The sequence below is a fragment of the Canis lupus genome, chromosome X (assembly GCF_011100685.1).
Source record: "Canis lupus familiaris isolate Mischka breed German Shepherd chromosome X, alternate assembly UU_Cfam_GSD_1.0, whole genome shotgun sequence".
Classification (NCBI taxonomy): domain Eukaryota; kingdom Metazoa; phylum Chordata; class Mammalia; order Carnivora; family Canidae; genus Canis; species Canis lupus.
In genome coordinates this window covers 122,035,215-122,058,196 of record NC_049260.1, presented here as the reverse complement: position 1 = coordinate 122,058,196, position 22,982 = coordinate 122,035,215, and the positions used below count along the sequence as shown (strand labels likewise).

At 44.5% G+C, this 22,982-nt stretch overlaps 1 protein-coding gene across 4 annotated transcripts in view; it reads right to left on the bottom strand.

Moving 5' to 3' along the window:
• The window catches only part of NSDHL (NAD(P) dependent steroid dehydrogenase-like), a 34,093-nt gene that overhangs the window by 2,644 nt on the left and 8,467 nt on the right, over positions 1 to 22,982 (bottom strand). The window contains exons 2-8 of one of the 4 annotated variants that reach the window (XM_038588618.1): positions 22,926 to 22,966; positions 22,289 to 22,424; positions 20,909 to 21,020; positions 16,961 to 17,119; positions 6,535 to 6,681; positions 2,972 to 3,100; positions 634 to 776 (exon numbers count right to left, since the gene is read on the bottom strand). In XM_038588618.1, the coding sequence (XP_038444546.1) occupies positions 634 to 776; positions 2,972 to 3,100; positions 6,535 to 6,681; positions 16,961 to 17,119; positions 20,909 to 20,980 (650 nt within the window). In that variant the 5' untranslated portion in view covers positions 20,981 to 21,020; positions 22,289 to 22,424; positions 22,926 to 22,966. The remainder of the gene's footprint in view (positions 1 to 633; positions 777 to 2,971; positions 3,101 to 6,534; positions 6,682 to 16,960; positions 17,120 to 20,908; positions 21,021 to 22,288; positions 22,425 to 22,925; positions 22,967 to 22,982) is intronic. The other 3 variants (XM_038588619.1, XM_038588616.1, XM_038588617.1) reach the window with 3 other exon arrangements.

Sequence of the window (22,982 nt, the reverse complement as noted above, 5' to 3'; positions counted from 1 at the left end):
CCCCACTCCCCGAGCATGTATCCTCAACTTTCAAACAGGGACACAAATATTTTTCCAGGCTATGTGATGGTATACTATACTGAACAGTGTCCTCCCCACCCCCCAATTCATGTCTCCTTGGAACTTTTGGATGTGACCTTATTTGGAAATACGGTCTCCGAAGATATGATCTACAAGTTAAGCTGAGGCCATACTGGGATAGGTTAGGCCCTAAATCCAATGGCTGGTATCTTCATAAGAGGGGAATTTGGATATGGACACACAGAAAGGATGCTCCCATGAGAGTGGAGACAGAGGTTAGAGTGACTTACCTACAAGCTAAGGAACATCAAAGACTGCTGGACACTACCAGAGCTGGGAGAAAGGCTTGAGCAGATTCTCCTTCACTTTCCAGAAAGAACTAACCTCTCCCTCCCCACTGCCAACACCTTGATTTCAGACTTCTCACCTCCGAAACTGGGAAAGAATTAATTTCTATTGTCTTAAGCCCCTCAGTTTGTGGTCATTTGTTGTGGCAGCCCCAGGACACCAACACAGAGGGCAGCAGAGCAGGTGCCATTAGAAAAGACCTAACCAAACAACACCGAGCCTTGTCAGGGGGTCAGGGAGAAGGCCAACTGTAGGCCAACTTACCCAATCATGAACTTCATCTTGCCTTTCCTGGCTGCTTCAATGAGGATGGGGACCAACTGGGGGTCCCTTGGGCCGAAGATGCCATGAGGGCGAATGGCCATGGTTAAGAAGTTCCGCTTGGGGTCATTGGCGTCCAAGACTGCCTATAAGAGAGCAGAAGGGGCATGTCCACAGCACTGCTCACAGAGGACACAGAGGCTGCCCTCTGCTCTGCTATCATTTGGGGCTACTTCGGGAGCCCACCCACCCAAAGCACCCAAATTTGAAAACAGGACAGCTGGGTCAAAACCACTGTGATCAGGGTGCCTGGCTGCCTCTTAATCTCAGGATTGTGAATTCAAGCCCCACATTGGGCACGGAGCCTACTTTAAAAACAAACAACAAGAGTATGATCAAAGAGAAAGGCCTGGACTTGGGTACAAAGACTAGAATGCACGAATGCAGCCAGAGGAAGATGAGCCATGGCAGCTATTCATGGAAGAGATCGGAGGGTTCCAGTTGCTGAGTTAGCCGTGAGCCTCCCACCCCTCCTGCCTTAAGCTCCATGTGCTCATTTCTACCACTCCTGATCTGTTCTGCTCAGTTTGGGGTACCACCTAGGAAGGGATTCTGATGAACCCAAATGGGCCAGGAAGAAGAGACCGAGAAGGTAAAGGGTCTGGGAGAAACAGGACAAGTCTTTAGATGTGTTCTGTGTGGCTCAGTGGACAAACGAGAACTTGAGGGCTTAGAATACTAACAGGTTGGGCCTCAAAGGTAACAAAACATCCCGAATGATTTATTATGTTAATGGGAAAAATGGGGACCGTTACAGTTCCTAGCTGGATGGGGCTGTGCGCTGACTGAGATGACTCACATCAACTGTTTCAGGAAGTATGTGTTTGATAAGTAGACTTATTGTATCACCTCATCTAGGATTTCCATTCTATGGTGGCAAAATTCTTGTGCACATTTTGGCCCCAGTTAGTTTAAGCTACTTGACTAACTTTATTACCAGTTGAGAGATCTGAAAGCCAACAGCGAGTTGCGTGCCAACAGTGGCTGACAGGGGGCTCCAGGGGGGTTACTGTTGCAGGCCTTTAGAGGCTTTGCTTACTCCCACTTGAGTGCCCAAAAGTTAATGAAAGTGAGGCCCCATGGCTGTCACCTGCAGCTGCCGAGCACAGGGGGTGAGAATCCCAGTGCCTTAGGTAAGAGTACACAGGGACCCGCAAAAGCCTCAGTGCTTCTTGGGCGAAGTCAGGTGGGAGCTCTGTGAGGCTCTCTGTGCTCCAAAGAGCAGGGTGCCAGAACCTGGAGACAGGACTCCTCCAGCTTACAAAAGGCCAGGCTTCCACGCCTGGACTGGGGAGGCCCTTGTGTCTTCCTGTACACGATTCCTGGGACTTTCTGACCTGGAGTAATAGCACACAGATGGGAGACAGCTGGCTCTCCGGCAGCTCAGGAACTCATGCCAATCCAGCACCAAGCTCCGGTTCGATATGTATTGGCTGTGAAATGCAACCTCAGTGGGCTTGACTGTGCAGTGAACACCTGGGAGAAGTAGACTCACAGCTTCCCCTGCTAAGGTAAGCTGCTGGTGGTCAACGAGCATCCATGGTCTGCAAGTGGGTATGTCCTTATGGTAATATTCTCCCTGGATGTTAGTCCTGGAGCTAGCTGCCATCAGGGTCCCTGGAACCCTGGAGTCCAAAGGCTTAGTGCCTGTTACTCAACCCAGCCTACTGTTAAAACCAGGTGCTCCCTGGCAAAGTTGGTCTGCCAAGTGGAAACCAGTACCTTGTCAAGTAGTTTTCCTTAAAATAAAGCAAGATCTTGTCATGTTTAATTTAAATAAGGTAGGGGGGGCAAGAGTGCCACAAGGAAGGTGTGTTCAAATGAAAATACTTGTATGTTAAGTCCAAGTTCTGCCGGAGTGCTTGGGATCTTCATAAATCACCTCTGATTTCTGTGGCAACTGAGTAATGTTGCATGGCACAGAGGTTGAGTGCCGGCCCTGGAGCTAGACTGTGTGGGTTCAGCCACCTGCTAGTTGCACAGCCTCAGGAAGAAACTGAATCTCTGTGCATCTCTAACCTGGTGGTGATAATAGTACCCACCTTTGTGGGGTCATTGTGAAGTTTAAATGAGGCAGTTCCTAGGCAGTACTCAGAGCCGAGTCTGGTCACATTAAGCTACAGTTATTCTTTTTAAAATTGAATTTCAGCCACAATTTTACTTCCCAAGTTAGGTCGGCAAGCCTGAGAACACTAACTTTGTAAATGATTTTCTTAAAAATCTAAACTCTCCAGATGTTCATGGCACTTGCTCGTCACTCAACCAGTTCTCAGGTACATACTCTCTCCTGTAAGATTTTTGTCTCCGTGTAATAGTCAATGGGTTTCATGGCATAAGGCAGGTCTTCAGTTCCATTCTTGATGTTGACGCCCTCAAAGATGACACTGGCACTGCTGGTTAAAATGAGTTTCTGGCAGAGGAGAAAGGAAGGTTAAAAAAAATACAAGTAAGAAATGATCTTTATTAAAACAATCCGATGTTCATTCATGAAAGAAGATCAAATGGTGCCTGTTTGCAACACTCATACGCAAGGCACCGTATAAATGATTTATTGTGAGGCTTTGCTTTTCAGCCCTTCTTAAAATAATTCACAGATCACCATCTTTTGTAGCTACACGGATTCTGAGATGCATTCTATTTCATTCTAAAACAGTGGATTTCACTTTTTTTTTCTCTCCTATCACTACCGAGAGGTGGAACAGACTTCCTTTATTTGTATTATCTCAGTATGGGAATGATTCCCCAAGGGAGGATAGTGCACAAACTATGAGGGAGATACCTGTCTGAAAAAGATGCCTCGTGATTCTGATACCAACCCTGGCAGGTCAGCACATGTCTGCAAGCACATGCGGCACATGCCGACTTGAAACATGCTGTTTGAAAGGAAATGCTTTCTTATGAGGGTCCTAGCTTCTAGCCCTCTGGTTAAAGGGAGCCCATCCAACATTGAACACCATTAGCTCGAACCGTATCTTTACCGCTTTTATTCATCATTTTACTAGAAGTCCTAGCAAGTGTGGTGGGTTAAGACACACAAGGAATAATTTGAAAAGAAGAAATAAAACTATGGCCATTCACAGATGCTAGAAATGTTGACATGGAAAACATTATGAACATATGGAATATACTACAGTTAGAGTTCAGCAGAACTGGTGAGGACAAAATCAACATGCAAAAATCAACTGTGTCTGCATTAGCAATTTAAAGTATAATATGAAAGATACTATTTCAATAACCAAAAATTAAGTACATAGGGATAAATTAAAAAAAAAAAGGATGTGAAAAACCTTTCTAAAGTAAAGGCACTAAAGAGAGAGAGATTATGTGTTTATGGATACAAAGACTTAACAGTGGTAAGGTATTGATGCTTTCACAAATTACCTTTAAATCTGATGCAACTACAATAACAAATCCAACAAGAACTGGACAATCTGATTCTAAAATTTATGTGGATGAGCAAAGGGCTACGAATAGCCAAGTAAATTCTGAACAACATGATTGGAGGGTGACTTGTCCTAGCAGGTACTGAAATTCATCCTAAGGCTTGCTCAGTGAAGGAGGAGCTTGGTGGCATGGGGACAAGTGGGAGCCAAGTGGGGGAAGGACAGAGCTGGGGACAGACCCATAGGAGGCAGCAGCACCTGAGATGTGCTGGCTGGCTGGGGCCCTGGTTGGGGGGTGGGGGTGTCGCATAATAAATGCTGCTGAACAACAGAAATTTAACTGCTACCTCAGATCATACACAAACATAAATTCCTGGCAGATTAAATATTTAAATGCACAAAAGATCAGTTTAAACCTTTGGGGAAAAACCCCACATTAAACAATCTTTTGATTTCAGGGTTATGAAAGGTTTCCTAAATATAATAGGAAAAGCCATTTTCTTTTCTTTTTTTTATTTGAGAGAGAGAGAAAGAGAGAGAGAGGGAGGGAGGGAGGGAGGGAGGGAGCACTAGCTAGGGGGAGGGGCAGAGGCAGAGGGAGAATCCCAAGCAGACTCTCTGCTGAGTGTGGAGCCTGACGTGGGGCTCGATCCCATGACCCGGAGATCACGACCTGAGCTGAAATCAAGAGTCAGTTGCTCAACCAACTGAGCCACCCAGGTGCCCCATGAAGAGCCACTTTCTCCACTGTAACACACTAAGCTATTGCACCACCTCAGTGAATATACTGGATATATATATATATATGTATATATATATATATATATACATATATATATATATATGATGGATAAATCTCAAAAACAATGCTGGGGGAGAAAAAAGCAAGTTGCAGGAAGATATACTCAATATACCATTTCTATAAAGTTTTTCACATGCAAACCGATAACTTATATTGGCTGTACATGGAGCGAATGGCGGTGATAAACCCGAATTCAGAACACTGATTCCCTATGGACAGCAAAGGCCTTGAGAATGGATACCCACAAACTTCAACTCTACTGGTAATGTTACCTAAACGGTGTGAAGATTATATTGGTGCTATGTAATTCTTGAATCTTTTCTGGATAACTAGCCTATTCCATTTAACAAACAGCAGCAATGCAATTGACAGAGCTCTAGTTATACAAGCACGTTATAGACTAAGGAGTCTGGGATTTGACATCAGAGAATTCGATTTGAATCCCACCTCTTTCTTTCATTTATTAGCAAAGAGATATTACTTAGCCTCCCAAATCTGCTTCTGTCACCTGTCAAGTGATATTTGTAGCTCCTGATTACCTATGGAGAAGCAAATCAGGTGACAACCATGAGGCAAAGTGTCTTGTCATTTGCAAAGCATAAGGGGTCGCTATTACATAATCCCTCCTTTCCAGGGCACTGAGCCCCGAAGCTGGTGAGGAATGAGTGCTGATGATGCTGGGTGATCCCGAGAACCCAGCTTTATAACAGAGCAGCAAGCTATGATAGGGTGGAGATTTATATCTCAAGTCTGAGTTATAACAGGTCTCTATTAGCGAAAAGTTAATAGTTTATTCTTTGAAAACAGAAGCAAGGGCTGGAAAAACAGTACAGCAGTTCCTTAAAAGGTTAAACACAGAATTACTGTATGACCCAGGAATTCCATTTCCGGGTATTTACCTCAAAGAACTGAAAGTACAGGCTGGAGCTGATATTTATATACCTAGGTTCCTAGCAGCATGATTCACAATACTCAAAAGTGGAAACCGCCCGAGAGTCCACTGATGCATGAATTGCTAGATAAAATGTGGTCTGTCCACACAATGGAATGTTATTCAGTGGTTAAAAAGAAGGAAATTCAGACACATGCTACAACATGGATGAACCTAGAAGACATCATGTTGAGTGAAAGAAGCTAGATATAAAAGCAGATACCATGAGTCCAGTTCTTTAACATCTCTAGATTCATGGAAACAGAATGGAGAATGGTGGGTGCCAAGGGCTTGGAGAGGAGGGGTGGGGAGCTGTTGCTTAATGGGGATAAAGTTTCAGTTTGGGAAGGTGAAAGTTCAGGAGATGGTAGGGATGTTTGCACAGCAATCGGAATGTACTTGATGCCACTGAACTGTTAATAAAAAAAATGGTTAAAATGGTCAATTTTATGACATTTACTTAACCACAATAAAAAATGAAAGTAATATTGATTTTATGGCTCTTTAACCAAAGACTAATAATAAGCCTTAGGGTCCTAGATGGTCTATTGAGATGCAGCTCAAACTGGCCTAGCAGCTCCTAGGATTCAGTTTCTAGAATCTTCACAACACTTTAGGATGCAAGCCTGGCTTGGCCCAGGAAGAGAACAAGAAGAACCCTGGCTCCCACACACTTAGAAAGGGCCATGACATGTTCCTGACAGCATTCACTCCAGCTTTCCCCTTACCTGAACCCCAGCCTCTTTGCAAGTTTCAATGACATTCTTGGTGCCAATGTAATTCACTCTATAAAAGAGTTCCTTGTTGTTACTGGATGGTGGGGGTGATGCACAGTGGAAAACTGTGCTTACACCTTTCAGAGCTGGGTAGAGATCCTGGAAAAGCAAACAAAGACAAAAAAAAAATCACTCCCGCTTTAGATAAGTAAACAGCCTCCTCACATTCCCACTTTTCAATCTGTGGCATGTAGGTGTCCTGCCCTTTTATAATTCTATAATTAACATGAAAATACATCTCACTGTAAAAGATTCAAACAATACAGAAGTACCTAGGATGGAAACCATGATGTCCCTTGAATTGCCCCTCCCCATTGACTGGCTCCCAATAAAAACTGGGTCTAGCACATATGAAGCCTGTGGGATCCAGACAAAGACAGTATCTGTACCTCTGTGTACCATGAGGGTGGCGGTGCATGGCAATTCAGGGCACCTGGGAGTAAAACTCCTGGGGAAAATGAGCTCAAGAGATACAAATTATGAATCATATGAAAAAGTCCCACACCATGAAAGACAGTACAAATAGCCAACACACAAGAGTATTCCTTTCTGTAAAAATAGATACAGAACAGCAAGCTGAAAGGGAATGAAAACAAGTACATTTAATTTGCTGCTAAAAGGAACCAGAGCTCCTGGGAGCAATGGCTGATTGCAGATATGGGGCAGGAAGTAGACAAGAAGAGCCAGGAACATCTTGTCAAACCAGAAAGTAAAGAAGCTAGCCTAGACTCCTGGGGTCCTGTTAAAAGGACTCAAGAGTCAACTTGAAGAGGCTCTCACTGGCCAAAGAAGGGACAATTTGATCATCAGTAAGAATAAGAATTCCTGCTGTAAACTAATAAGGGAAATGGTCAAGCATTTAATCTGCATAAGGTACAAAGAACTGAATTCAGAAACAGAGAGAATGACAGCGTGTCTCCATTTTACAAAACGCTCATTAGGTAATAAGATCTAGGAACGATCATCAATAGACTAATAATACCAAAAGAAAGACAATCATGAATTATGTGCTTAGATTCACTGATAATATTTTGCCATTAATTTTCTTTGTGTACATATAGACACATGATTTTTTTTCCTGAAACCATTCGAGAATAAGTTGCAGACAATGTGCCACTTTGCCTCTAAACTCTTCTAACAACAAAAGACTTCCTCCCAAATACCGCTAAAGAATGATCACACGCAAGAAATGTAACAGGATAGGACACTCTTATTATATAATTAGTCTATATACAAATTTCCCCCATTGTCCCAATAATGTCCTTTAAAGGCATTTTTATATTGGGATCCAGGATCCAATCATAGATCCTATTGTACTTAGTCCTCCTATCTCTTTCGTCTCTTTGAATCTGGAACATTCAATTATGATTCTTGCCTGGAACACTTATTAACATATTGGTTGTAAAATGTTAAATCCTAATTCCAGCATTCTTTTTATTTCTATTAGTTGCCATTTCTCGGTAATGTTCCCCTTCTTCTATACTAATTTTTCTTTCTAGCATTTCCGTGGACACATGGATTCTTTTAAGATTTTTAAAAGATTTATTTATTCATGAGAGACACAGAGAGAGGCAGAGACACAGGCAGAGGGAGAAGCAGGCTCCATGCAGGGAGCCTGATGTGGGATTCGATCCCAGGACCTCAGGATCACGACCTGCGCCAAAGGCAGATACTGAACTACTGAGCCACCCAGGCATCTTGGACACATGGATTCTTACTTTATTCAATGCATTACAATCCACTACTATTGTCTTTTGCAAGGCTTAAAATACCCCAAATTTGGCCAGTGGGGATTCTTGACGTTCCTATATCCTTTTGACATATTCCCATTGGAATATGAACACTTTCTTTTCTTTTTTTTTTCAAGTGGGCTCCACGTTCAGAGTGGAGCCCAGTGTGAAGCCTGAAATCATGACCCTGAGATTGAGACCTGAGCTAAGATCAAGAGTTGGATGCCTAATGGACTGAGCCACCCAGGTGCCTCTGAGCACTTTCTTAATTTTGTCCTAAGACAATGTCTCAGGCTCACTTGTGCTACCCCTGCTCAGAGTCCTGAATGGGAGCCCTGGTTTCTGAGCATTAGATGTGCTGATTGCTATCAGTACCCCCAGAGAAAACAGCTGAACTGGAATCAGATCCAGCTTTTAGTCCACTAGAAGTATAGTCCAGGCACAAACTTGATTGTAAATTTAGTAGTACCCACATCAAAAAAGTCAAATGAAACAGATGAAAATAACTGTAATGTATGCTATTGAACATAGTATTATCCAAAATATTATCACTTTGACATATAATCAATAGAAAAATTATTACTGAGCTATCTATAGTCCCTTTTTCTATACTATGCTATCCTGAACAGGCACAGTCCTAGGTCTTCCTGCTTATAGGAAACACTAAAGGACAGAGGGACATGTCACACAAGTCCGTGGGGGTACAATCTGCTAAATTCACTCCATGGGAAATGCTATGGGACAATAAATATAGTTTTAAATAAACATTATTCAACAAACAAAATGTGAAGGGGAACTTTTATACAAGAGACCTAGTTTAACTAATTTCAATGTCTTAATCTTTTTGGTTCCTTATTTGAAAAGAAATCTACACAAAAATACTTATAAGACATTCATGGATATTTGAACACAGGCTGGAAATAAAGGAATTGTCAGTATGTTTTAGGTGTGGTCATGGAGCTGTGTCTTTAAAAAGGCTCCTTTTGGCGGGGGGGCCTGGGTGGCTCAGTCAGTGAAGCGTCTGCCTTCAGCTCAGTTGTAATCCCAGGGTCCTGGGATAGAGACCCACATTGGGCTCCCTGCTCAACAGGGAACCTGCTTCTTTCTCTCATGCTTCCCCTGCTTGTGCTCTCTCTGTCAAATAAATAAATAAATAAATAAATAAATAAATAAATAAATAAATCTTTTTTTTTAAGGCTCCCTTTGGGACACCTGGGTGGCTCAGCGGTTCAGTGTCTGCCTTCGGCTCAGGGCGTGATCCTGGGGTCCTGGGATTGAGTCTCGCATTGGGCTCCTCGTGGGGAGCCTACTTCTCCCTCTGCCTATGTCTCTGCCTCTCTCTCTCCGTGTCTCATGAACAAATAAATAAAATCTTTTAAAAAAATAAAAAAAGGCTCCTTTAAATCTTAAAAATAAAGGTGAGGGCACCTGGGTGCTACTGTCGGTTAAGCATTCAACTCTGGATTTTGGCTCAGGTCTGACCTCAGGGTCATGAGATGAAGCCCCACGTTAGGCTCTATGCTCAGCATGGACTCTGCTTGAGATTCTGTCCCTCTAGCTCTGCTTCTCCCCCACCTCATGCGCTAAAATCAAAAAATATATCTTTAAAAAAGGCTTATCTTTTGGAGACAAACACTGAAATATTTGCAGAAAAAATGATAATGGTGTTTAGGATTAGCTTCAAAATAATCTGAGGGTGGGTGGGAATATGGTGAAACAAGAGTGTCTGTAAGTGGATATGAAACAGAGGAAATCTATAAAATGTTATGAAGACAGAAAGTGAAAGAACACATGAAGGAAAAACTAACAGACATGTACATTATAATGACAGACTCTACCATATGTCTGGTAAGGCTTCCAGAAAGAAGGAAAAGAGAGAATGGAGGCAGAGTCAATACTTGAAGAATTTTCCAGAAGTGAAAGGCATGAGTCCTCAGGTTCCAAAGGCCTACTAGTTGTTGAGTAGATTTTTTTTTTAAGATTTTATTTATTTATTCATGATAGTCACAGAGAGAGAGAGGGGCAGAGACACAGGCAGAGAGAGAAGCAGGCTCCATGCATCGGAAGCCCGACGTGGGATTCGATCCCGGGTCTCCAGGATCGCGCCCTGGGCCAAAGGCAGGCGCCAAACCGCTGCGCCACCCAGGGATCCCTGTTGAGTAGATTTTAAACACAAAACAAAAACACAGAAAAACCTCCTAGACAAATTCTCTACAGAACAGACAGGATAAGAAAGAAAAACCTAAAAGGCATGAGAGGAAAACCCAGCTGACCCCCAAAAGAATGATGGTCAGATGGAGCGTCAGGAGGACCAATTATGAACCTAAAGTTCCACCCCCAGCAAATAAGCATTTATGAGAGAGGGTGAGAGAAAGACAGTCTTAGGCATATGAGGACTCGGAAAGTTTAGTGCCCAGATATTCAGTGGGGGATGCTAAAGGAAATGCTTCCGGAAGAAGAGGAAGGAAGCTGGAAGAAAGAAATGGGAAACAAGAAGTACTGGTGAACGAATTCAGGAATATGGCACAAAATCTAAGTAGTGACTTTCAAACCCACTTCTTTTTTTGAAAAAGGTTTTATTTATTTATTCATGAGAGACACAGAGAGAGAGGCAGAGACACAGGCAGAGGGAGAAGCAGGCTCCATGCAAAGAGCCCGACGTGGGACTTGATCCTGGATCTCCAGGATCATGTCCTGGGCTGAAGGCAAGTGCTAAACCACTGAGCCACCAGGCTGCCCTCAAACCCACTTCTACATGTCCTTCACCCTCCTCAGGTCCTCCTTGGCTTGGACTTCATGATCCATCATTGCAATCTGGGCCTTGCCCACGCCTGTCTTTATCAGGTTGCTCTGGCAAACTCTCCTTCTCCCTGCTGGTACCTAAGAATGACACAGTAGGGTAGTGGGTCTCACTTTAAGTTTGTGTTAAACAAAATTTGGGTGTGCCCAGGTGGCTCAGTCAGTTAAGTCTGCCTTAGGCTCAGCTCATGACCTTGGGGTCCTGGGATCGAGCCCCGCATTGGGCTTCCTGCTCAGCGAGGAGTCTGTTTCTCCCTCTGCCCCTCCCCAGCTCATGCTGTCTCTCTTACTTGCTCACTCTCTTCCTTAAATAAATAAAACCTTAAAAAAATAAACAAAAATTTGGGACGTCTGGGTGGCTCAGTGGTTGAGCGTCTACATTTGGCTCAGGTTGTGATCCCAGGGTCCGGGAGGGAGTCCTGCATTGGGCTCCCTGCGAGGAGCGTGCTTCTCCCTCTGCCTATGTCTCTGCCTCTCTCTCTGCTTGTCTCTCATGAATAAATACATAAAATCTTTTTAAAAATATTTCACCTGATTTCTTTAAAAAAATCTGTAAATAGGGATCCCTGGGTGGCGCAGCGGTTTGGCGCCTGCCTTTGGCCCAGGGCGCGATCCTGGAGACCCGGGATCGAATCCCACATCGGGCTCCCGGTGCATGGAGCCTGCTTCTCCCTCTGCCTGTGTCTCTGCGCCTCTCTCTCTCTGTGACTATCATAAATAAATAAAAAAATTAAAAAAAAAATCTGTAAATAAATACTAGCAGCAGTATCACGGGAGTTAGTAGGGATTTGGAGGAGCAGTTTGGAGGGAAGTTGAAATTTGCTAAGGAGCCTCATATTCTTTGAGGGGTCTCAGTGGTGATCAAAAGGAATATTCCTGCCTTCAGGGAGCTTACCTTCTCTGGGGGCAGCGGGCAGATAAACGAGTAGATACAGAGTACAGTTAGTACCAAGTGCTATATATAGAAACCTACATCGAACAAAGGAGACCTGGAGGGGCTTGCTGCTTAGCATAAGTTGGTTAGTGACTCAAACACATTTAGGGAGCAATCTCTGTGGTTCCCAAAGAGCATTCCTGGCAGAAAGAGCAGTGAATACAAAGGTCTGGAGGCAGAAAGTCAGTTCACGAGTCTGAGGAGTAGTAAAGAGGCCAGCATGCCTGGAGCAGAGCAATGAGAGAATATAGGTGAGGGTGAGGCCAGATCCTGTAGGGCCTCAAAGGTGATGATAAGGGCCTGTATGTTTGCTCCAAACAGAACTGGAGCACTGGAGGCTTATGAACAGAGGGGTGTCATGATTTGACTCATGCATTAAAAGGGGGTGGCCTGGACCAGCATAGCATGGTGACAAATGAAGGAGCGAGAAGCTGCTGAACTGGGGATCTATTCGGAGAGTGCAGTCAACAAAATCTGCTGATGAATGAGATGGAGGGTATAAGAGAAGGGAATCAAGGGTAAATCTAATGTTTTTGGCCAAAGCTATTGGAAGAACAGAGTGGGCCATTTATTGAGATAGACAGGACTTTAGTAGGTTTGCTGTAGCAGGGGAGGGGACTTGCAGCAGGGAACCAGAAGCTGAATTTTGAATATGGCAATTCCAAAATGTCTATTATGTATCCCAACAGAGATGTCCTGCAGGCAGCTGGACAGATACGAATCCAGGAGAGCTATAGGCTGCAGATCTCAAGCTGGGAGCTTGTCGGCCTCTAGATTGTATTTTGTCTGTGAGCCAGGGGAGCGGGGCAGGAGGGGGGAGGAGCGGGTTCGCTTGGACACTGAGTGTGCTCAGAGAAGAAAAGAGATCTAAGCAATAAGCTCTGGAGCCTGCCACATTTAGAAATTATAGAGATACAGAGACAGAATGGCAGGAGGAGAAATGGGCAAGTCAGTGTCCTACGCTTGACCACTGGATCTGGTCACCTCCAGGTCCCTGGTGGCTGTGTCCGGGCTGTTGTTGACAACCTTGCTGGAGTATTTGGGAGAGACAATGGAATGAAGCGATCAGAGGTGGCAAGTGCAAATGGCTCTTTGAGCCCTCCTATGACAGCAAAGAGAAGGGGACAATAGCTGGGGTGGGACCTCACATCAGGGCATTTTGCTTTCTTAAGATGGGTGATCCTGCAACATGTCTATGTGCCGTTGGCTATGACTGGGTAGAGAAGGTGCAATTGCTGATATGGGAGAAAAAGGCCAGAATCCCCAGCGGAATCACTGAGTAGGAAGACAGGGGCTCCAGGTGGCACTGGGAGCATTTGCATGGATGAGGCACCTGCAGAGCACAAATGTGGTCACAGGCAGGTCTGCAGATATGGTGCCAGGAGGTACCACGGAGCCGGCTTGGAGGCCGTGGTCTTGCCGAAAGAGGCAAAAACCCCTTGTATTTTCTTTTCCTGCCCCATTCAGCTGCCCAGAAGCTCCCAGGGAGGAGGGAGGATCTGATTTAAGCAGGGATGGGGTTATACCTAGGACACACAGCCTGATGGAGAAGTTGAGGTGTGCACTTGGTGAGGCTCCAGGGTTGTTATTCCATGGAACACTGGTCTGGGTGCTGCTGTAAAGCTATCTTAGAGCTGTGGTTGGCGTCTATAATCAGCTGACTTTAAGTCCAGGAGATTATCCTCTATACTCTGGGTGGGCTTCCTCTAATCACTTGAAAGCCCTTTAAGATTAAACTGGGAGGTTGCTGTAAGGAAAACTCCTGCCTTGGAACTGCAGCATCAGCTCCTGACCGAGTCTCTAGCCTGCTGGCCTATCCTGTAAACTTCAGTCTTGCAAGCCCTGCAATCACACAAGCCCACTTCTTCAATCAGATCTCATCCTCTCCCTCTCTCTGCCTCTCTCTCCCTCTTCCTCTCCATCTACACACACACACACACACACACACACACACACACACACACACACACCTTACTGGTTGTTTCTCTGGAGAACCCTGCCTGATGGAGACAAGAAGAAAGGGGCAAGGGGGATAAGTATCACACAAGGGAGCAAGTCAGTCATGGACTCAAAGGCAGTGAGGACACAAATGGGGTGAGAGACAGTGGCAAAGAGCCAGATGTCTGGGTGTGGTTTAAGAACTGGTACAGTGCAGGCAGTAGTGGGCCAGCACTAGAAAGACAGGAGGTGGTGCTCAGAGTGGTGCGCCTGCAAGTGAGAACATGGAGAGGACACATTTACCAGTGAGAACAGGCTCTGGGGCAGGGGATGCCAACAGGCTAGGAGGCCAAGAAGAGTGAGAGGAGGCCAAGAAGAGGTGAGCTGAAGGTACTGGCAGGGTCACGTGGGTGAATACTGAACTCATCAATAATTATGATGAAGCTGACCTTGGCCAGGAACCTAAATCACTAAGAAATGAGATGGAGCCCCCCGGGAAAGGGAGCAGGTGGCTCGGGGTGATGGTCACAAGGGCAGGCACTGGGGTATGCCCAGCCTGCCGGCATCACCTGCATGGCCAGAGAGATCTTAGGGCAGCAAGGCAGTGGCAAGGACAAACAGGGAACATGTCTACCCTGTCTCCAGGCTCAGAGGCGTGGGTGGTGTGGGAGAGAAAACAGCCTGTGGGGGAAGCTGTGTCCTTAAAAGTCAAAGTAACAAAACCACGGCAAAAGATGCCAAAGCAGATGGGCTGAGGGAAGCTATCTGTAATAAAGCCCTGCAGATAGAAAGGAACTACAAGGGGAATCCCTGGGTGGCGCAGCGGTTTGGCGCCTGCCTTCAGCCCAGGGCGCGATCCTGGAGACCCGGGATCGAATCCCACATCGGGCTCCCGGCGCATGGAGCCTGCTTCTCCCTCTGCCTGTGTCTCTGCCTCTCTCTCTCTCTGTGACTATCATGAATAAATAAATAAAAATCTTTAAAAAAAAAAAAAAAAGAAAGGAACTACAAATCTGTAAGAAAATCAAGGTAAGGCACAGACAAATGGACAAAGGCCACCGACAGCCACTTCACAGAGGACCGAGAGAGAGCACTGGGCCTGGCGTCCCGCATAGGGAGGGCACGTGACTGAGCCTCAGCAAGGTCCCACTGCACCCTCTTTGGAATGCAACACCGAACAGTCTACTGCATTGAGTATTAGCCAGGACATACAACAGCGGTGGTCCTACCCACTCCACTGCTGGCGTGAATGGCAAACTGACCTAGCGGCTTCGCTGAGCAAATTCGGCACTGTCTAACAAAACCCAAAATGGTCATACCCCGTGACACAGGTAAAGCTTACAGACATGATGCTCAGGGAAAGAACCCATTGATAAAACCACAGATATTACATGGTTCCACTTCTATGAAATATCCAGATAGACCCGTCCGTAGACACAGGAAATGACTGGTTGCCAAGGGCTGGGAGGGGAGAAGATGAAAAGAGGAACAACTGCTAAAGGAGCTAGGATTTTCTTTTGGGATGACAAAAACATTCTGGAATGAGATAGAGGTGATGGTCACGCAACTTTGTGAATATATTAACAACCACTAAATTGTGTATTTTTAAAATGTTACATTTACAGACTGTGAAGCAAATCTCAATTAAAAACAAAACAAAACAAATGTGTGGGAAATATCAGAAAGGGAGACAGAACGTAAAGACTGCTAACTCTGGGAAACGAACTAGGGGTGGTAGAAGGGGAGGAGGGCGGGGGGTGGGAGTGAATGGGTGACGGGCACTGGGGGTTATTCTGTATGTTAGTAAATTGAACACCAATAAAAAATAAATAAATAAATAAATAAAAACAAAACAAAACAAAACAAAACAAACAAACAAACAAAAACCTGGGCAGCCCGGGTGGCTCAGCAGTTTAGCGCCGCCTTCAGCCCAGGGTGTGATCCAGAGACTCGGGATCGAGTCCCATGTCAGGCTCCCTTCATGGGGCCTGCTTCTCCCTCTGCCTGTGTCTCTGCCTCCCTCTCTCCCTCTCTCTCTCTCTCTCCCCCCGTCTCTCATGAATAAATAAATAAAATCTTTAAACCCTAAAACCCAGCAGTTGTACTTTTGGGCATACAGGTGACCCTTGAACAACCTGGCTTTGAACTGCATGGGTCCACTTATATGCGGTTTTTAGATAAATACAGCACAGTACCATGAATGTATTTTCTCTTCCTTATGGTTTTCAAGTTTTTGCTTAAATTCCATTCTTTATGGCTTTCTTAATAACATTTTCTTTTCTATAGCTGACTTTATTATAAGGATCTAGTATATAATACATACAACATACAAAATGTGTGTTAATTGACTTTATGTTTTCAGAAAGGCTTGTGGTCAACAGTAGGCTATGAGTAGTCAAGCTTTCAGGGAATCAAAAGTCATGCACAGACTTTTCAACTCCAGGGGGCTCTGTGCCGAACCCATGTCGTTCCAAGGTCAACTGAATATTCTGGTAGTAAGCACATTATAGCCTGTGGACAACTTTGCAAATAAAGTTTTGTTGGCACACAGCCATGCCCACCCATATCTGTACTGACCATGGCCACTTTTGCAATACCAGGGCAGAGTGGAGTTGTACTGACCCAATGTGGTATAAATTCTTTCCTGTAACTTTAAAAATTCTTCAAAAAAATAAAAAATAAAAAAAATAAAAATAAAAAAAATAAAATTCTTCAAAAATAATTTTTTTTGAGGGGCACCTGGGTGGCTCAGTAGTTGGACGTCTGCCTTTGGCTTGGGTCCTGATTCCAGGACCCTGGGATTGAGTCCCACACCAGGCTCCCTGCTTCTCCCTCTGTCTGTGTCTCTCACGAATAAATAAAAAATATATATTAAAAAATTTTGTTGAAACACTGTGGCTGACCTCTGAGCTGTAGAAGCCTGGTAGTTTCCTTTTGGGGGCCTGTGGAAAATTGGCAAGGCTGAGTAGTCCCTTACCTGTTGGCTGCAGAGGTCACCCAGGAAGAACTGCACCCGGGGATTATCAAACCCTTGCCGCATATCAAATACATTGACAGTGTAGCCTCTCGCCAGCAACTGCTCCACCATGTGCTGCCCCAGGAATCCAGAGCCTCCGATCACTGTGCACTTACTGGCCTGCAGAGAGAAAGAGGTGGTAGGTGGTATGTGAGAATTGGAAGCTAAAAAGAGCCTGGACTCACATCTTCGTGAGCCACCATGATGGCACGTCCATCTGTTTGTTTGCAATTCTTCTTCCATCCAGTTGGATGGTTTATATAATTCTGGTGTTCTATTGCCAGTGGCACCCTCCTCTCCTGGGATCAGTTGAGGAAAGAGAGATAGCAAATGATACTTAAATAGACTGTGGCTGGACTGGATGATCTGATATGTGCATGCTGAGTGTTTAACAAAAGGAGCAGGAGGCATCTTTGAAAAAATGAAACTACCAATGATCAAAACTGGTCAATGCAAAAAACCCAAAAGTGTTACCTTCTTGCTCCTAATAATAAATCCCTGGGCATTTTTAAGGCAAAACAAACAGAAACCCAACAAAACCCAACACAACATGCCACCTCCTCAATTGACAATATACATTTAAAATATCAGAAAGAAGAAAGCAAAGTCTCTATACTTTCAGGAGAAAGTCGGCCTCTTTTCTTCCCCAACCATTACAGGGCTGGCCTGTGTGCCTTTAGGCTTGTCACCTACCCCCTTCCTGCCTTAGCATATCCAAGACTGTTGCTGACTGATGGGCTCTCCTGGAGGGGTTGCAGGGAGGATCAGTAAACTATTAATCACCCAGGCCCAGGGATTTGCTTTCCCTTCTCTGAGCAAGTTGAGGCATCAGGGAAGAGCTATGGTGTTTGCATTTCAGCTTTTTGCATTTCAGCAACACGTGCACTTTCTTGGCTAAATTCTAAATCTGGCAACTGGGGATAATGGAAGGACAGAGCACCAGATGCAGGCACTTCAATATTCTGACACCAGGAGAGGAAATGCAAAACCGTGTCTGTTGTATACTGAATAAGCTGGCTACAAGTATCTCCAAAGGAGACCTGTGATATCCCTCCCTCCCTGGGGTCTAAAACTATATCTGGGCTTCCTGAAGATAACAAAGCCCCATTTTCCCTAAGCTTATGTACAGTCAACCAAAGTTGGGAATGTGGAAACTGAAGATGTTAGAGAAATTCTGTTCCTGATTAGAAAAGAAACCAGCAATCCTCCTATTTATTCCTTAAATATCTATACAATTGGGATATGCAGGAGATCAGGAGGTGCCAGGGCCCCTTCTACAGATTCACCCCTTCCAACCCGGTGTCCCAACTAGACTGGCATTTTTTTTTTTTTTTAGACTGGCATTTTTACTGGAGTCTGCCAGGCCACTGGAGATGGCTCTGGAGCTTTGGCATCATTTGTTCAGGCATGCATAATCTACTGACATAATGAGGCTCACCATTCTACTTCCCCCACCAAATAATCTCTTCAACCCATTTCTGTCTAGGTTTTGTTTTGATTACTCCCATATACATGTAATCAAACCATGCTAAATGATTTGCACCTTGACTGAAATTTCCCAGGACACAGGCAAATTAAATCTGCAAATTCCATTTGATCTTTGTTTGGTCTAGCCCTTCTCCTTTCCCCCAAGTCAGCTACACAGGCAAATAGGGTTTATTATTATTATTATTAATGAGAGACACAGACGTAGGCAGAGGGAGAAGCAGACTCCATTCAGGGAGCCTGGTGCGGGACTCGATCCTGGGACCTCGGGATCACGCCCTGAGCCAAAGGCAGATACTCAACCACTAAGCCACCTAGCCATCCGCAAATGCAGTTTTTAAAAAGAGCTCTAAGCCTTTCTGCTCCCCAGATTGATTTTTCATGGTTTGGTAAAAGTTTGCCTGAATCCAGAGGTTCAGACTAGACATGTTTAGATAGTATCCCAAAGGATTTCAGATTCTCTTGTTTATGTTATCTGGCATCTCTAGTTACAGTTGTTTCAAAGTTTGGTAGTCTAATTAAAAAAAATCATATAATCTTTCTATTATGTCCAGTGCAATTTCATTTCATGATTTTAAATGTGGGAAATCCTTTTATTTATTTGAGAGACAAGGAGTGCCTGTGTGCAAGCATAGGGCCAGAGGATAGGGGGGAGGGAGAAAGAGAATCCCCAAGCAGAGTCCTCACTGAAAGCAGAGCCCAAGTCGGGGCTTGATCCCAGGACCCTGAGATCCTGACCTGAGCCGAAATCAAGAGTTGGATGCTTAATTAACGAGCCACCCAGGCACCCAAAAGCCGGCAATCCTTAAATCTTCTCTTTGACAGAGTGGTGTGGATTTTATTATACTGAAATGTGGTACCAATATTGCTTGGAACAAGCAGGCCAATGGCTAGTACACAGAGTTTTTTAATGATGAGAACTTAACTGGCATTTGCCCCAGAGAAGTCAGGTATGTGATGGGACAGTGTCTTTTATCACACCTGTAACACTATATGGTTAGAGATCATGTGAAATAACTACTTGCTTTTTGTGGCCCTGAAAGATGATGCAGAGGAAGTGGGCACAGCAGACAAGAAGGAATATGTACTAACAAGTAAAAATAAAACTCCAAACTGAAAACAGGTGGTGAGACTCAAGAATGGGTGACTGAGGGGAGTTATAAAATCAGCATCTTGGAGAGTTTTAAGAATAGAAAAGAAAGCCATCCAAATGATTTTAATTGCAATATGATCTTGAGCTAAGAGAAGGGTCTAGCCTGGCTAGACCTGGGCTTCTTTTAACCTGATCTGTTTTTCTTTGTCGCTAGCAGCAGGCCTCTTTTCAGAGAAGTCTTACACAGAACATATTATGAGGTAAGATGAAAGTGTTGTTTATATTTTAGTAGTTTATAACTAAATTTATAGTTTAGTTATAAACTATAAGCACCTGCTTTCAGCACAGGGTATGATCCTGGGGTCCTGGGATCGAGTCCTGCATCGAACTCCCCACGGGGAGCCTGGTTCTTCCTCTGCCTATGTCTCTGCCATTCTCTCTCTGTGTCTCATAAATAAACAAAATATTTAAGAAAAATTTATAACTTCTCCTGAAGTCAGTTGATGAGAAAGAACTCCACTGATACAATCATTGAAATCTACATTTTCTGGGGGGCAACTAGACTGTCACATAAATGTTCAACTACAGACGCACAGAGGAGGCTTTACTCTGAATAACGCACCAAGACCAGGGTGATCTGGTGGCCCAGGGAACCTCCTGGGCATTGTTAATTTATTAACATTTCCTATAAATACACTTGACCTTGGTGTGATTTCATTTCTGCACTGTTAGCATTCATTAAATGTGACTCAAAGAATCAAGCCCAACATCCACAGATGTCCACAAAGAACCTCCAGGGGGCCCGATGATTTCTGAAAAGTCCTTTCTGACACTTGCAACACTAGATCTTAGGAGTCCTGCCTACTGCCATTATGATTACTGGGGAAGCCTTCTGCTAAGCCTAGCTTAGTGTCCTGGAGGCCACATGAAGGCAAACCAAGGCACCTAGCTGACAGCCAGCAGTTACTGCCAGGCATGTGAGTGAGGCTGTGTGGAACACACACCTCAGGGAGTCCCCATGACTGCATGTGTGTGGGGCAGGGGAGATCATCCAAGGATCCCCAAGCTGGGCCCAGCCCAAATCACAGAATCATGACCAAAGAAATGGATGTTGTTGTAAACCATTATGCTCTGATATTGCCACACAACAACAAGTAACTGATAGCTTAAATAAATATATGTATCTTATATAAAAAGTCAACGTCAACTGATGTAATAAATGTGCCAAATACAATTTTTGACCACAGCTAGTATCAATGGTTTGCTGGTGTAGATGCACTTGACTTTCCCCTTATCTGGTTTTGGTTGACCTTCTTTGTGTCAGTACTCACATTTGGAAGGCCTTCTGTCAAATGTGTCCGTGTGACCTGGTCTCTCATTGGCTCACCAAAGGCTTGTTCCATTTCAGCTCCAAATATGGTTATGTTTGCAATGAAGGTTTCTCTTCAGAAAGACATATTTAGAGAGAGACATTTATGTTATATAAAATGAAATATCTTTTAGGTTTTCATGTTTTTGTGTGGTTGCCATTCCCGTTGAGTTCTGACAAAGACCTGAACCATAGCTGTAGCTGTTAAATGAAGCCCTCCACTTAACGCTCCTGTGACATGCTTCTCTCTGATGCAAGGGTGTAACTGGGCCCAGAACTCACTTCACAGTTGGATTAGAGGCAGAGTGGGAAGCGAATCAAATGACCTCATTCATCATTTACCACAAAAGGAAAACCTGTGGCACTATAGCTTTTTCCATGGCACTTGCATGCTCTAATCGTGTTCTTTCTGTTGTGTTGATCATCATCACATCGTGGAGGTGCAATGGGAAAATGGACACACCTACGGAGTCCTGGATTCTGGTGCCAGTCCCACTGCAAACTAGGTAAATCTGTTCAGGTCCTGTCTCTCCTGCAGCTGAGTGTCCCCATGACTAAAATGGACTAAGTGCTAATCCCCACAATACTAGGGCAGGGGGTGCTGGGAGTGGAAGGGTGTAATAGGAGACAGAGCTCTTCTTGGTGAAATTAAAGCCACCGTAACTACATGTGCAAGAATTTGGTGTCTGGGGCCATCAGAAACCCTCAGCAGGTGGTCTGGGTAGTGTGGTGACCGTGCACTTCACAACTGGGAGACAGTGAAGCCTATCAGCTGACACAGACCCACAACGCTGAACAGAAGAGCAGTTTATAAGAGAAGCTTTTGTAATGGCCCTTAGGATATGCTCCTCTCTTCACTCACCCATAGTACTGACTCACAAACAAAAAGCAGCGTTCAAGTCTGGGTTAGACATACTTGGTCTTAAAACTGTTTTCTTCATAGTGGTCTACGTACTTAAGTCATGGATCTCCTAATATCTGGAGATGGTGAAATATGGGACAAAGAAAACAGTGTAACTGCTTGCAAAAAGCTACATTTAGAGAATGATCATAATGGAAGTTATCAGGAAAATGTATTCCAAAACTTCACTTTTCATGGACCTTTTCAGATGCATATTATGAATAAGCAAAGTTGACTTGTACTTCTAGGCCTATCCCATCCCTCCCTCCATCTCATAATCCTCTTTATGTTGGCAAGAGGCCCTGTCACTTGCTCACTCTAAACAGATATGACTGATAAGCTTTAACCCATTTGGCTCAATGTGTATCAGATGGGGAAGGAGGATTTGGGCACTTTTGGGCACTTGTAAACAACTCTCAGAGCTCTGCCTGTCTTGCTTACCACTGTATTTTGGCGTGAAGCACAGGGCCTGGTCCAAAGCAGACACTCATATCCACTGGACTCAGGAGTACATGCACATGCAGATCACCTTCTGCTCTCTATCACACAGACACCCAATTAAGATGCAGGAGCTTCACTGGGGGAGAATGGGTTGATTATATTTTGGCAGTGCTACCCTCACAAACACCCACTGCTGGCTTCTAACTCTATTTCCCAGATACTTGAAGAAGCATGAGAAAATGAGAGGATAGATGGCATTGGGAGTGATGTAGCCATGAGCCAATGAACACCTGGAGCCATCAGGAGCTGGGAGAGGCAAGGAAGGCCCTCTTAGAGCCTGCAGAGGGAGCATGGCCCTGCAGACACCCTCATTTCAGACTTCTGGCCTCCAGAACTGGGAGAGAGGAAATTTCCGCTGTTTTAAGCCACTAAGTTCGTGGTCGTTTGTTACAGCAGCCACAGGAAATCAAAATGAATATTCTTTGCACTTCTAAAATCCTAACAGCATAGTTGCCAATCCCACAGCCCCTGTACTACTAGAAAAGCAAGAAGCTTTTAAGCTTATTCCCCTACTTGATCTCTAGGGGAAGATCTAAGAGGTGAAAGAAGAAACTCATTTTGCTGCCATTATCCATACCGTTCAAACAGTGCTCACCGAATCCTCAGCAAACCAGCCTCCTGTGGAAACAAAAAC